Raw genomic sequence first — 15647 nt, forward strand, 5'->3', positions numbered from 1 at the left:
AGAAACTGCCGCCTTTATGTTCCCGTCGATACGTGACAGCGCGCCGTATGATCTGTGACGCGCACGTGTCGCCCGGTTGAAGTCGTCCACCATCACCCCCGAGTCCATTGGAAATTCGCCCCTTTAAATAAAAGTTCCATCGACGAGCACATCTGGAATAGGAATTCGAACGGTTCGACCTCTCCGCTGGATCCATATGGGCTATCGAGTGTAACGCGGCGATCCTTTCGTACAGGATGATCCAACGTCGATGGCTGGATCATTGTGGAAGTGAAAGTATGGGATAATTTACAGTGAGAAAGTTCTAGGTGCATAAAATACCTTATTGTATTTCTACAGTTGGTGTACACGTTGTTTTATCTGAAACAGTCCACCTAATTAGCTCCTATAATTCCGTATATAATTTGTTATTTATTAACAAATTATACATTACAAAAATATACATATTATTAACAAAAATATAACTACGTAGGTTTAGCATCATTTATAATTTTATTTATCAATTTTTTCAACAGATTTGTCAAGGTATTCCTTCTAGACACGTCAGTTATTCTATAGACCTTGATGAAATGTGTGAAAATTTCTATTAATTGTTAGAAACTAGATTAACAATATTTATACTCCGGGTCCAAACGAACCCAAGCTAATGTTTGTGGTTTGTAATTTGGGAATATTATTTTTCTATGTTACACCTTCAGAATCATCGATGATATTCTAAGTATATGTACACAGACTAGCATTACAGTTAGAGAAGATAATTAGGTGGCTGTTTTTATGACGTGTTTATGATATGTGTTTTTATGATAAATTATGCACTATAAAACATATATCGCTAGACTGACAAGAAGTAAAGGTAACAACTGCATTAGCATCAGTTTGTTCTCGTAGTCTAAAAATCATTGAGGAAAAAGCTTAGACCCTCCGAATGTGTGTATAAAATGTGAAACTTGCAACGATCGCAGTGTAAAATAAATTTGTTCTTAGTGCTTTTTCGTGTTCAAGAGAATCGGCTGTGAAAATTTCTCTGGTTCGTGATGAATAAAATGCAAGTGGAATTGGTGAGTAATGAACAGACGTACTGCTAAAGTCAACGGCAAGTCTTCAACATTTATGTAGACAATTAAACTTTACAAGTGTGTTAAAAGTTTTCATTTTGAATGGTCTCGGCAGTAGTGATATTTATTACTAAATTTGAAGTATTATTTATAATATTCCTCTTAAAAATTGAACAATAATTCTAGAGCTTTTTCTAAACAGAATACAAGTACAATAATAGAATAAAGATTTGTATAAATTCGAAGTTGTGAAGCAATTTTATTTTTCATAGCACAATATCTGAAACACCCTGTACAGGAATAAAAAAGTAATTTGGTGGCAGAAATAGCAGCGGAAATAGAGAAATGGAATTGTAATTTCAAATAATACTTCTTTTCCGATTATATCGAGTTTGAGGCTTCATCTATTGCGCCCGTCTCGTCGGCGCAATTTAGCTCACGTATCTATCCATTAGCGGTTATTTCTACTTCTGTCTATGTATATCCGTACATGACAGCAGCGGAATTTCGCAAGAATTTGATTACGCATTACTAGCTTATCGCTATGAATGTCCATAACAAGTAGAATTGGCGAGTCACGGACAGACGCATCAGTCGCTAGCATTTTATCAATTATTTAACAATTTAACTGTACCCTTGTGCTAGCTTTACTATTTCTAATTCGATCTTAGTGGCTCATCCGTTACTAGTTATTTTAGTATATGTTTCTGAATATGTATAGTGCTCCTGCCATATAGTAAATTAATTTCTAATAATAACGTCAGGTTTTATAGATCTTTTAATAAATTAGCTTATTAAACATAGACATGAAAGTTTCATTAATCTGTGACTTTTGAGAAACATACAGCAATGAGATTTTGCAATAACTGAATTATAAATTCCTGGTTTTATTTCTCTTATCGTTTTATTCTTTGCTGTCTACTCTATTATTATCATTATTAATTCTTATTTTAATTTTTCTAAAAAGGAATTCAAACGAAGTCACAAGGGGCTTTTCGATTTTTGGCTTTCGAAAGCAATTTTACAATAATTTAATTATAAATTTCTAGCTTTTGTTATTATTCTTCTCCTTAGCATGTAGAATCGGTGAGTCATGAATTATTACATTATCCACCAATATTTTTCTTCTTGTATATTACTGCTCCCATCCTTAAACTTTCTCAGACTCATTCATGCTTTATTATTTATTCTATTGTATATTTCTGACTTTCTAGAACCCATTCAATACAACAATAAACTACGAATAACAAAGACTAACAAGAGTATTGAACCGTTTGATTCGGTTCTTTTAACCCGAGAAAGATAACCTACGTCGCAGAGGCGCCTGCGAAGACTGTTGATTTTTGTTAATTTTTCATAGAGGTCTAGTGATTTAAGTTTAAAATTACTTAAAATATAAAAAAATATAATATAAATGCATTTTACTTTTACAATAATGCCAAACCTTTAAAATGACTAGATTAACTTAAATAAATATCCATTGTTAGTATAAAATTGACGCCTTAGAAAAGCATGCGCCTCTGAAGCGTATGGTTATCTTTTACGAACGTTGTCATATGGTTATCTTTCTAGGGTTAAATAAAAATATATGAAACAAAAGTCTCGTTTCGCATTTCGATAAACGATCCGTGGCAAGCGAAGGTTCGCAAGGTTGTCGCGTATGGTGTTTAGCACCTTGAAACAGTGTTTCGCGAATCCGCAACCTGTCGCAGGAACCGGCCAATAAAAGGAGACCGGGGTCTCTGAGTGGCCGGCAAGGTTAATGCGATTGGATGATTGGCTCGATTAGCAAATTGACTGTGGACGTGTAGGACATTGGGATAAATGAGGATATGTCTATGCTGGGAACATGGCACCGCTGCAAATTGATGGGAAGGGATCGAACGACATCCCCGATGTCGACGCTGATATATTATGAGACATGGTTTTCGATAGGAGGGCCTTCGTGCGCGTGTCAGTGCTCGCGATTAACGCGAGCCTTCCCAAGTTATGGCTGCGCTGGCCAAAAAATATGTGGAGCTCGGTCCGTGAACCCTCCCCTTTCTCGTTCTTCGATCGAGCCGACCAAGTTCGAACCAACCCGCACCGAAAAAATTAAATCCTCAGAAACAGCGGTGCAATAGAACTTAATATTTGAAATGGAACACTTTAATTAGGGACCGGTCCTCGTGCGTTAAAAAATCTAAAAAAATTGTACTACACACAATCTGGATGAAACTGTGAAATTCGAGAGCGGCTTCATATTGTGTATTCGGTGTGTCACAGATTTAATCAAGGCTTTCATATTAATTCGGGAAACTTTAATTGGGGCGTTTTCTCTGCAATGGAAAATTCTAATAAAAACTTTACATTATCTTACAAATATTTACTACAATGTATGCGAAATTCAGCAACCAAAAATCATTGTCTTCTGACTTTATATCTGGTATCTGATATGTAACAGATTTAATTAAGGCAAACTTAATATTAAAACTGGAACTCTTAATTGGAGCTCTATCTCCTGCTATGGAAAATTTTCAACAAATTTCTACATTGCGCTGCACACACTGAAGACAAAATATGTTAAATTTAAAAGCGAAAGATTGTTTCAATATGAAGTTGGATAATAATTGTTAATTCCATGCAATATGTTGAAAGTTTGTACAGCTATGGAAGTTTATATTTTAATTTTAAAGAAAGGGAACATTACACATTCCTCTAGCTAATAGCAGAATTCCCACGTGAAATGCTAACGCTGTTCGTCACCTGAAAAACTTTTAATCGAAGCTACACGTGTTGCTCAAAAATTCCAAACATCACATTTTAAAAGATCTAAAAATAGTAAGCAATTTTTCCAAATTTTTTACGTCAAAAACTCGTTTGCATAAATTCGAGTGTACATCCTTTAAACATTGATTAAATAAATTATTTTCTAAGTATAAACAATTATTTGTTGCTGTAATTCTCATAGCATTTTTAGCATCCCTGATTTTCTAAAACTTGGCATAGGAAAATGTTCGGTGAAAATTTACTTGACCACTTTTTAAGACATTTGTATTTACGATTATTTCGCGACGATTGTACTCGTTGTTACAAAGAATTTTCACTTCTCCATGACATAAAACTTATCTTCATCAGTTACAACAAAGATAAGTCAAGTGTAAAACTTTGTTCTTTCTTTCATAATTTCAGTGAATTGGAAATACTAAATAGATATTCTTCAATTCTTCGAATATTTTCATTGTTTGAAATTTCACCGAACCATTTTTATTATAAATTCATAAAATAAATGCATACAAAATTACCTTTTCTTCAGGACGAGTATAATCGTCATCACACAAAAAATTGTCAATTCTTGATACCCAGTATACCAGTCATTACAGACAAAAAACTGACATTTCTTTACAACGAGTATCCCCGTCATTTGCAGCTAAGGGACGAAAGATGCAGCTTCGATCTGAGCTTCCTGTGTGCCAGACAATAATGAATGAATATATCCGATTAAATCGCGCGGAGGACAATTACGAATACACGGATTGTTTCATTGGGCGCGTTTACGATTGGACGACAGGCCCATTGATAGGCCGCAGGTTTATTCCTTCGATGCTGTCTGTAAAAACAGATTCAAGATGCATATCGATGCGTCATCGCGAACGTGGGTCGGCGTGGGCGCTCGACGTACCTTAAGTTCGTGGCACGTGGGTCGTCGGAAGAGCCGTATTGGGCGAAGCGGCGCGTGGCCGATGAATTTTTCCCGCTGTCACCGGCATTGATTATTTTCACGTCCGTTACCGTACCGCCAGGGACTAGGGACACGTGTGGCCGGTTAGGAAATCCATTTTGACGGGTCTGTCGAAACCTTTGACTCACACTGAAAACTGACACGAGCCACGAATCAATCGTTTCCATTTCAAAGCCATTTCTGCTCCACCTCTGCGGATTTTCCTTCTGAATTTTCTAATCAGTTCCATTGATCGCTGCTCGCCTAGGATTTCGGACATTGTGCAGTGGATTATTGCAGGATCGTTGTTATTTACTGCAGAAGAAAGCTTTAATAATCTGTCTCCCTGAAGGAAAATTGTTCCATAGATGTAATTTTGTAATTTGATTATTCTTTTTTTTAACTAGAGTTTCTTAATTTTCTAAGTTATCTGCAATTGATTATTGTAAGTTAATTTTCATTGCTGCTTACTTGAGAAAAGAGCTTTTTATTTGGCCTTTTATTTTGGATATTTTCCTTGTTTTCGCAATGGCGGTCACCATACTATGTTTGTATTCAACGTTTTACCATTATTTCGAATTTAGCATATTTCAAATGGTGTGAGTGGGAAGTCTAGAGAAAGTCACATTACACAAAACGGTTCTTTTTCATCGTAGAATTACTTCAAAAACAAGCTAGTTTCGCCTATTAAAATTAGAGCAACCCAGTTTAGCTAAAACGATTGATAGAATAAACAAAGACCTGGTTAACTCGAGAGTCAATAAATTGCGCTAAGGAAATTTTATTTCGCACTAAGATCTGCATTTTCCTGATATATGATTCACAAAAGCAGACGCTCACCACAATCTCTCTTGATTTATGTCTTTTAAGTTCAACTTGCATTGTCCTTACCGGAAATGGTAGCGAATATTGTGGATCAAAATTGAATATCGACGAAACAGTACAGCTTTTCAGCTTCGCTCAAGGTAAATATTGAATGCGGCAATAAAAACTAACGTATAAAATAGAATAAATAAATTCTCTAAAATACACTTACAGACGAAAGTTATGAAACATCACACGGATATATATTTTTTCGTGTAGCAAAACCATCTCAACATAGGATAAAGATTTGTATTGTGTCAACGAAAACATTAATTTTATTCCTTTATCATTTTTTATTTTTACTTTATATTCTATTTTTTATTTAAAACATTTTTCTTTACTTTCATTATTTCTTTTATTTCTCGAATACGCTAGATAAATCAATATTGCAATGTAAACAATGTGTTATATGCTTCACAATAATATATACCTTCAATCTAATAAGACACGTATTTGTTAAAATATCAAATTTTACTCGAATGTTAACAGTATGTAAAGTTTCTTAACTTTCATCCGGAGATGTATGCATGAAGATCCCAATTTCATTCGCAAGCAGAATAGCAGACGTATTCGGAAACACCTTAGCTTTTTAGGGAGCAAATGGACGAGTATTTATCGGCTGAAAGTTCGTAGGAAACCCCGGATTTTTCCAGTACCAAAGTGCCATAGATTTTAATATCTCCAGAAGCTAGCTGCTCGGGTAAGACACACGGCCCCCGGCGCATCTTGACGCGAACCGGAAGCAGTAAGTTTTCACGGGCTCGAGATTTCCCTCCTGGACGTCTTGCCACCCGTTGATCTATTCCAGTTTTTCGTCGTTGTTTACCGCGCCGTTCCGTGATCCATATCTGCATTCTCCTACCGGAACACCCGTGTAATGGACGGTACTTGCGGCTAACTTTACCACTACCCATCCCTCCTTTCTTGCCAATCGTTCCTGGTGTAACCGTGCGAGAACCGTCCTCAAGGAATTTCCACCTTGCGGGAAACATCTTCTTCCTCGTCATAAACAACATCTAGTTTTACTTATTGGAACCCCGTAATCTCGATCAGAAAAATTTGATTACATATCAACGTTTCATCCACTTCACCTTCTTTTCATTGTGCAGTTTCAACACCTGTAAATCTATATATTAGGTCTACCGGAAAATTCTGTCCGTTTTTGAATTGAAATATAACACAATTTTCATACATTTAATAATATTTATTGTAGAATATACTTTCCATCGTTACTTATGACTTCTTGCCAGCGTCATGGCAACTTGTAAATGCCATTTTTAAAGAATGATTTATTTTTAAAGGCGAAGAACTCAACTAGTGCTTAGTTGACATTAGCTTCAGTTTTGAATTTTTTTTCCTGTAAAAAGTTTTGCAAAGAGAGAAACAAGTGATAATCGGAGGGTGCTAGGTCTGGGGAGTATGGTGGATGTGACAGAATTTCCCAGCCTAGCCCTGCGATTTTCTGACGAGTCGCCAAAGCAGCATGTGGTCTGGCATTATCATCGGTAGCCATGTTTTCACGATCGCGTCTCACTTAATAATGATATGAGACATCTTTGTTTCAGTTTATTTAGGAGAGTACATGTATGTAAATGCAATGATAAAGAGAGATAGTCATATATGTCTCAAATCAACATGTGCATATGGATTGAAACTTGAAGTGACACTATCGGACAGAACTTTCCGGTAGACCTAATACATAAGTATACAAAAGAAAGTGTAGTCGCTAGAACCTTATTCGCTACGTTTATTGTTTGGTTAAATTCTTTGCTTAATATGACGATCGCCATGTAAAAATTATATTGTTCCATGTATATAAATAAATTTTAAATAATTTGGAAATCATAAAAGAATGTACCTCTAAATATTACTTATTATCGAAAAATCATTCACAGAATGTTGCAACGCGGGCTAAACGAAAAAAAACGAGACAGGCTTGACGCTTAACGTGTTAATGTGTACTGTTATGTTAAGGCACAATTACACTTATCGCGGAGATTCACACTACCTCATACTATATTTTTAGTCCGCATTCTCTCAGGGAAGAATATAGAACATCCGACAAATCTCAGTAGCGAGCTTTGCGAGTATCAAATTACATGTGGTGGAAGAAATCAGTTACGCAATTACAATTATTGAATAAATTTCAATCTTTGTATATCATAAATAGGACACTGCCGCAGGATATGATCAATATCTTGTCTTTTCTGGGATAATCTACAACTTTAATTTTCGCAAGCGAAAAGATAAGACTGATGCAGAGTCAAAGTGTTAATATAGAGCATAAGAGTATTAACACTTTATCGTCCGGTCGTGGTTGAGGCTGCCACTCAGTAAGGACTGGCTTAGTCGCGCGCGCATTTGCTCCCAGTACCGGCTAAATTTTCGCTATTCATTGTGTTGTGCTTATTCCTTTAAAAATAATAATAAATAATAATAATTATTATAATTATAATTCATAAGGATATGGGGAGGTCAGCATACAGGAGGTCAGCTACTAACAAAACAGTAAAGAAGCGAAAACCGTCGATAGCTAAAAGTCGATTAATAGGCTATCGGTCGATAAGCATTGGCAATCGAAAAGCCGATTGATAGGCTAGCGATCGATAAACATTGGCAATCGAAAAGCCGATAAATAGGCTAGCGGTCGATAAAGTGTTAATGTAGAGTGCATAAATATACAGGATGTCCCAAAATTATAGTACTTTCGGGAAATTGGAGATTCCTGAAGTCATTCGAAGCAACTTTTTCCTTTACAAAAATTTTCTCCGAGGCATCGTTAACGAGTTATTAACGAAAACCACTGACCAATAAGAGACGAGCTCTGCTGGCACGAAGCGACCGAGCCAACGAGCGGGCGAAACCCGGTTCCGCTTATTGGCTCGGCCGCCGAATTCGTTCCTGATTGGTAGTGTTTTTCGTTAATAACTCGTAAACGAAGCTGTGGATTGCATTTACGCTAAGGAAAAAGTTACTTCAAATAACCTCGGGGACCCCTCATTTCCCGGAAGTACCATAATTTTGGGACACCCTGTAAAATCTTTTGGAAAACTTGAAAAATTCTGAAACTGTAAAATTCGCAGAAATAGTTTCTGAAGCCTGTTTGTTTTCAATTTTGCGTAATTGATGTTCGTGCTATCTTGTCACCCAAAGAAAGCATATCATAGCAAAAGCTAGCTGTGCCTTCATTTTTCAAGTACTGCTTCCAGTAGCAATAGCGCAGCTTTATACGCAGTTCTCAATCACAAAATAGCAGCATTCGCGAATCAGAGAGAGGGAGAGAGAGCGCGCGAGAGAACGAGAGAGAGAGAGAGAGAGAGAGAGGTCATATTCAAATATCTTCATCCTGCAGAAATGAAATTTTATTGTCCTATAAGAACGCTCGACGGAAGACAATGATCGTTGGCGTGGTAACTATAACGTCCTCAAATCGGGCATTTATTACTTAGCCAACAATTGCGGATCAGAAAGTTGGCACAAGTGTCGAAGATCTGCTTCGCTGCTCCACTTTATCGATCTCTTCAACTTTAGATATTACAAAAGCGAGTACTGGAATCGAATACGCTTCTCGAGATCTGAGATTTATTTCGCATTCCTTGGGTTCAGGAAGACGGGAAGAATCTGATGGTGGATTATGAGATAATAGTAATAATAATAATCGTACAAAGTGCAACGTGGGAGAAGATAATGAAAAGGGACCGCTCGTAATTGGACCGGAGAATGTAAAGAAGAAACTGCCCCTGGGGTTTGTCTCGTCCCTTTGATCTCTGCTTTATCATTTAACAATAGTAATGCTGTCTTCGCCACGCCTTTATTACGTTATTATTAGATCTTGTGATACCAGCAGGACACATTAACCGAGTATCATTATCCTTTGTTTTCAACGACACCTATGCTCTTTCCTGCAAAATGCTCCTGAGTATTGCAAGATTCTTTTGCTGTTTATTTTTCTCTTTTCGCTTGGGAAGTATTGTTTCCATTTCAGCAGTGGCTGGTATGAAAAGTCAATTTCTTGAAAATTTGATATGAATTTAATTTAGGGAGTGGCAATTGTCTGCGTCAAGAGACTGTTCCATTGATTTCTTAATATAATATTTCTTACTTAAACGATCATTATCAACGACACCAATGATTTTTCTCTGGCGGTATATAGAAATAAAATCAACAATGGAAGTTACGAAACTAAGATCACCCACACGTTTAATAACATCCTTCTCAAATAAAAATACATTTGTTCTTCCAATATTCTTTCCAGATGCGTTTATACGACATAGATATTTTACTTGCAATTTTGATAAACAGATGTGTCAAGATTCTGTAGACAAGTCAATGTATATTTTTTACTATTTTTTACTACAATTAACCTGACATATTCTATAAAGAGTATTAAAATCGTATTAAACTGTTCGCAGATTTGTTCACACAACTGACTTCTAGAAACCCAGAAAAATTACAATCGTATACAACATGCAATCTATCTAAAGTCATAAATAATATACAAATTTTCTGAATCAATTGCAAGAAATTATGACACAAAAGTTACATAAAACTGTACTTCTTCCTTTGATGATTTCAACACGAAAATGAACATGTAAGAATATTCTTCGATTCTTCTGCCTCTATTCCTTGGTGTTTCATTCTGCGTCGACCATCCCCAAAAATGTCTATCACAGATGCAGTTCAGGGATGCAACGAACGTGCAAGGCTTCGCAGGGTAGCAAAGCAAAGAAGGTCGGGAAACAACGTGCTGATTAACACACCGCCGGCGCGCAGCAGCGTAAACAGACGAAAGCATAGGGAAACAGGGCCGATCTTTGCGGATGCACCGCGATGCATCGTAATGCACCTAGCGTCGAAAACTACTCGACCCGTGTGTTCCAAGGAGGTAACCAATAACCGTGCGGGGACCAATAACCACATAACGTTATACAGTTTACCTGGCGTTTATTAAACGTTTCAGGCTCCCTCCCCTCTCTTTCTCTCTTGCGCAATAAAAGAGACCAGTGCATTTGAGCGGCGCATAGTGGTTTGTGAATTCGCTTTCTGTGGCTTAAATTATTCCAGCGTTATTTCAAGATGTAACGTTGTAACATAGTAAATTTGTTGAATCCGCCGCCTCGACATCAGCTAGAATAATATGAAGTTAAAAGTAGGAATTCATATTTAAATGTATTTATATGTATAACGTATTTGATACAAAAAATTTTGTTTTTGATGTTTTTATATTGCAATATGTAGAATACTGGCCAACTTTCGTTGTTGACAAATCGAGGTTTATATTGAAATTGGATACGAGCGTTCACTACGCAACGATACGAACTCGAAATATATTTTTATGTGCCGCTTTCAAAAAGCCTTTTTTTATAAGCCTTGTTCAAGTTTAAATTGTTAAGAACCTAACATTCCTTCGTACAGTTCTAATATGAGCGCTTTGCATGCATAAAAGTATATCAAGAACTTGCATGATGATATTTTGTAACGAGTACAGCAAATTCTCCCTAATTGATGCTCAGATTGTGCAGACAAATGAACAATTTGGGAAGAAAGAATACGATCATTCGTGCCTTGCGGCTCGTTTTTATAATTGTTTACAAACGACAAGTATAAAAATGAGCCGCGAAGCTCGAATAATCGTGTCAGCCTCTTTCCAAATTGTCCATTCTTGTGTACAATCTAAGCGTCAATTGGGAAGAATTTACTGTATTTCGAACAATTGGTTTTAATCTTAATTTCATATTTTTGCATTTATAACGCTGTATATAATAACAGAGTTATGAAAGGTTAATTATTAATATTCTGGATTTCGAAGTTCCGAGGAGTTGCCAAAAAATTTTGTTCAAATATGGATATTGAAAAATTGAATTCTCGCTAGAAATTATTGTTTGCGAGACCACTGTGCACCGGGGAGAAATTTCCATTATGCTCTCGGGGTTCGCAGTCGAAACTACTTCGCCCACACGAAAGAGTCGGACGGGTCACTCCCATTTAATTTCGCGGTTTCTCTTCTTTCATCTTCCCTGCTCAGGTTTCTCGGGCACCGTTGCAATCACCTCCGTCTTCTTTCTTTGGCTTTCGGCTAGCGAAAGAAAGAAAGAAGAGAAAGAGAAAAAGAGAGAGAGAGCAAGACCAAGAGAGAGGACCGCCCCCTGCTTCGTTCTCATTAGCCCGGCATTTATCCTTTAGAATCGCGGTTGACCAAAAATCCGGCTCGCAACGAGGACCCCCGGCACAATTAAGTCTTTATTCTCCAGTTCGTGGATTCTCGATCGCGCACGCTCTAATTGCGGACACACAATTAACGGACGTAAATAACCCCCCTCCCCCCTCCCGTGGCTCGGTGCTCGCCACCGCAGCCGCGCACGGACTCCTAATTAATTCGCAGCTCGTCGTTATCCCGAGTAAACGAATCGAATCCCCGCTGTTCCGCGCGAAATTTTCGTCGCTTCGTGTAACGAACTATACACCGCCGAATTGGGGACCCGATCTTGTCGTGCGATTTGAATAACCCGCCCAAATGGAACCCGGGGGGAACGACTCTTCGTTAGCGAAGAGATCGCACTTCTGGATTTATTGTCTTTATGAGGAAAATTTGAGAGGTGGTCGAGTTCGGTACTCTACTGACGAACCTGGTCTTTGATGGACTCCTATTTTGTGTTTTCTTTACAATTGGCAAACCGTTGGTTTGATTGTACGCGATAGGTAGTTTGACCGTAGATGTACAGGGTGTCCCAGGTTTTAATGTTCAAACTTTGTCAGTGTATTCTATGGCACAAAGTAAGAAAAAAATGTTATGTAAACATAGGTCATATAGAGCTTTATTAAGAAGTTATAACAAAAATTCAGGATAGGAATAGTAATCAACTTGCTGTTACTGCGAGCATTGGCTTGAATAGATCAGCACATGCCGTGTGTTTATGTAAGCTGTGTTTATTAATACATTTCGAAATGTATTAATAACCGTTGTTGACAATATATGATTGACATCGATCGAAGATTTTTTTTTATTTTTTATTTCTTTTTTAGTTGATTACTATTCCTATTCTGAATTTTTGTTATAACTTCTTAATAAAGCTCTATATGACCTATGTTTATTTTTTTCATACTTTGTGCCATAGAATATACTGACAAAGTTTGAACATTAAAACCTGGGATACCCTGTATAAGGAAGGAAAAAGTTTCTTCAAATCGCCTCAAGAATCACCTGTTTTAAACGATTCGAAACTTCTGGGACACCCCGGACATATTGAGTCGAGTACAATTCAGTAATCAGTAGTTTTTCTAAGCATTATAAACTCTGATTTGAGAGATTTTACAATGAGTTGGATCGTAAGCATTCTGCAAAAATAAGCATACTTCTCTTATGACGTTAATGATAAAAAATAACAAAACTGAAATATCGAGTTTGTCTCCGTTGACACAATCTTGAGACGATCTCAAGAGATCATTCGTAAACAATATTGGAGAGTTAGATCAACCAGATCCTGAGATGGTATTGAGAAATCATTAAAGAGAACACTAGCAAGTTAGATCAGAAGTTAATCTTGCGATAGTTTAAATCACATGAGAGCTGCCTTTCTGAAATTGGCAAGAGAGCATCGGTTACATCAAGTGTAGAACAAACTCAATTAGGTTCAACTCGTTAGAGGGTAAAGTGGAACTAGAAAATTTTAATCAGCGGCTGTTCTTGCTGCATTTAAAATTCTCAAATTATGTCAGTCTTATTGTTAGCAGATCAAATCCAAAATCTAAAAATCTTTTTCTATTGCTTTCTGGAATCTTTAACCCTTGACTGCTATACCTATAACAACTTATGTAACCATTATCAGCGGTTTCACAGTTAATATTAATTGCGTTATTATTGATGTAAGAGTGGTAAATAAAAAATCAAAATCAATTGTTCTCACTTTGCACGTCAATAACGGTGGTCCAAGTTCGATTGAATAGAAGCGAAGTAAATTAAAAACGTTTCATTATCACCATACTTTTTGTACAATTACAATTATCACCACAAATGAATAAGTGATTACAGACCGGTAATAATAGTCAAGGGTTGGTAAAAGCTTCACTCGTATGTAAATAATTTCCGCATTGAAAACAAGTAGCTCTGAGAGAGCAGCGTGTTTCGTATCGAATACTTTGCAGAAACGGATATCAAGAAAGCAATGATAAGGCTAATCGAATCGAACGAAAAGTCTCGTCCCTCTATCAAAGCCATTGATCGAAGTAGGAGTTTGCTCGTTTATCGTGTGGCGAAAAGAAGAAAGTGAAGAACCGAGGCAAAATCCTCGGCAGAATCCTCGGCAGAAGCTAGACGGAACCGTTTTCCCGAGTCTTTGCACGCAACACCGACGGGACGGTGGTTTTAGTGAAAAGGGTTACCGCTATAGACAGCGAGAAACGAGAAGGGAAGGCAAAGGGACGGTGGGAAAAGAAGCGGTCGATCGGGTACGGCGGCAGCGTGTTCGACCCGAGGAAGCCCGACATTCCTTGGCAACGTAAAACGATGTTAGCGATGGGCTCGTGCCAACGCGTGTCGCTTATCCTTTGAACTGCGACGAAGTTACTTCCGGTTCCTTGATCGCCGCTTCTTTCCAGCCCCCCCCCCCCGTCCCCCCTCTTCCTGCGGCGTTACCATCCGATTTCATTCGATTTCGTGGCTCCGTACAGCCGCCGTAAAACTTGTCTCTCTGTGACTGGCCGATCGATTTCTCTCCCGTTAATTGTTACATCGGCCTGGAATTTCCCTTCGCGTTTCTAGGAAGTCAAATATGATGTAGTGAGACTGCACGAAATTCACGTAAGGTACGGAATCGTTAACTTGAAAAATATCGTCACGAGAAAGTAGAATAAGACCAAAACATCGAACACAAATGAAACCACGTGCATAAGCACGTGAAGATATAAATGATGCTTATAAAAGATGCTACTTCTTAACATGTCCGGTTGGCTTCCTTAAATGTCTTCTTTCAATGAAAATGTTTCATTGATACATACAATGCTGTGAATAATTATAGACTTATAGTAACTTTTATTACATTTCTAGTGATATTGAAAGAAAAACTTAACAAAACATTGTATTTGTATATTTCTATATTAGAAATAACAGAAAGTAGAAATATACGATAATATTTGTTAAGCTTTCGTTAAGATATCAGCAACGATGTTACTTTGAGTTTACAATTATGTACACTGCTCTAAATGATTTAAATGCAAGACACGTTCCAAAATTGAATGTCAATGGAAATATCTCAAATTCCAGAATTAGGACTGAAAGAGTTGTAACCATTGCTTGAAAATTTTAACAAGCAGCGAAGAATGTGCGAGGTCATCGCGAGAGGCAGCGGTTAGATTAAGAAAAATGAAGAATCGAATTTAAAATTGTCTCGAGGGATGACCGACGATTAAAGGGGGTGAAATTCGAGGTTGTGGGGAGGTGGAAATCGATCTAAATTTCTTACCTGTGATCGGTGAGTAGCTGTCGGAAGGGTATAGTGTCCGCTGGCCGATCGCCAACGAGTCTGAACGACCATCTCGGAGATAGATTTACCCGCAATTCGAGCGAAAGACACTCGGTAGGAATTCGAGACGCGAATCGGCCGTAGATAGTGCGACGGCGAAACGTGATTTCGCTGCAGCACCGTCGACAACGAAGATGACGACCGATCGAATTCCGTCGTCGAGCGATTTAATCCCTCGGTTTTGATCGACGGGACTTAGAAGCGAGCTCCTTCTTCTTCTACTTCTCCTCCTCCTAGTTCCCCAACTCTCGTCGCGAGAAAGAGAATCCCCGTTCTAACAGCACGAAATGTTCTTGCGCTTGCAGAATCGGTGACGACGTGACGACCACGATCACGGAGACACGCGAAGACACGAGTCAACCAATCATGGCTAAAAGCGCCGAAAGGATACCGGGTACCACAATCAGGCACAGGACCAGGGACGACGGATGCTGCTCCGTCAACTTTCTTAAATATGTTCTTCACATCTACAACGTGGTGTTGTTCGTAAGTAGCCGCCACTTTATTGCC

General features: G+C 37.8%; 1 protein-coding gene across 4 annotated transcripts in view; it reads left to right on the plus strand.

Moving 5' to 3' along the window:
• The window catches only part of LOC143258959 (CD151 antigen), a 208801-nt gene that overhangs the window by 127734 nt on the left and 65420 nt on the right, over positions 1–15647 (plus strand). For 3 of the 4 annotated variants that reach the window (XM_076519626.1, XM_076519627.1, XM_076519625.1), the window contains one exon: positions 15443–15623. In XM_076519626.1, the coding sequence (XP_076375741.1) occupies positions 15504–15623 (120 nt within the window). In that variant the 5' untranslated portion in view covers positions 15443–15503. Of the gene's footprint in view, positions 1–1031; positions 1059–15442; positions 15624–15647 lie in introns of those variants that run through there. The other variant, XM_076519628.1, reaches the window with a different exon arrangement.

The sequence above is a fragment of the Megalopta genalis genome, chromosome 3, assembly GCF_051020955.1.
Source record: "Megalopta genalis isolate 19385.01 chromosome 3, iyMegGena1_principal, whole genome shotgun sequence".
In the NCBI taxonomy this organism is placed as follows: domain Eukaryota; kingdom Metazoa; phylum Arthropoda; class Insecta; order Hymenoptera; family Halictidae; genus Megalopta; species Megalopta genalis.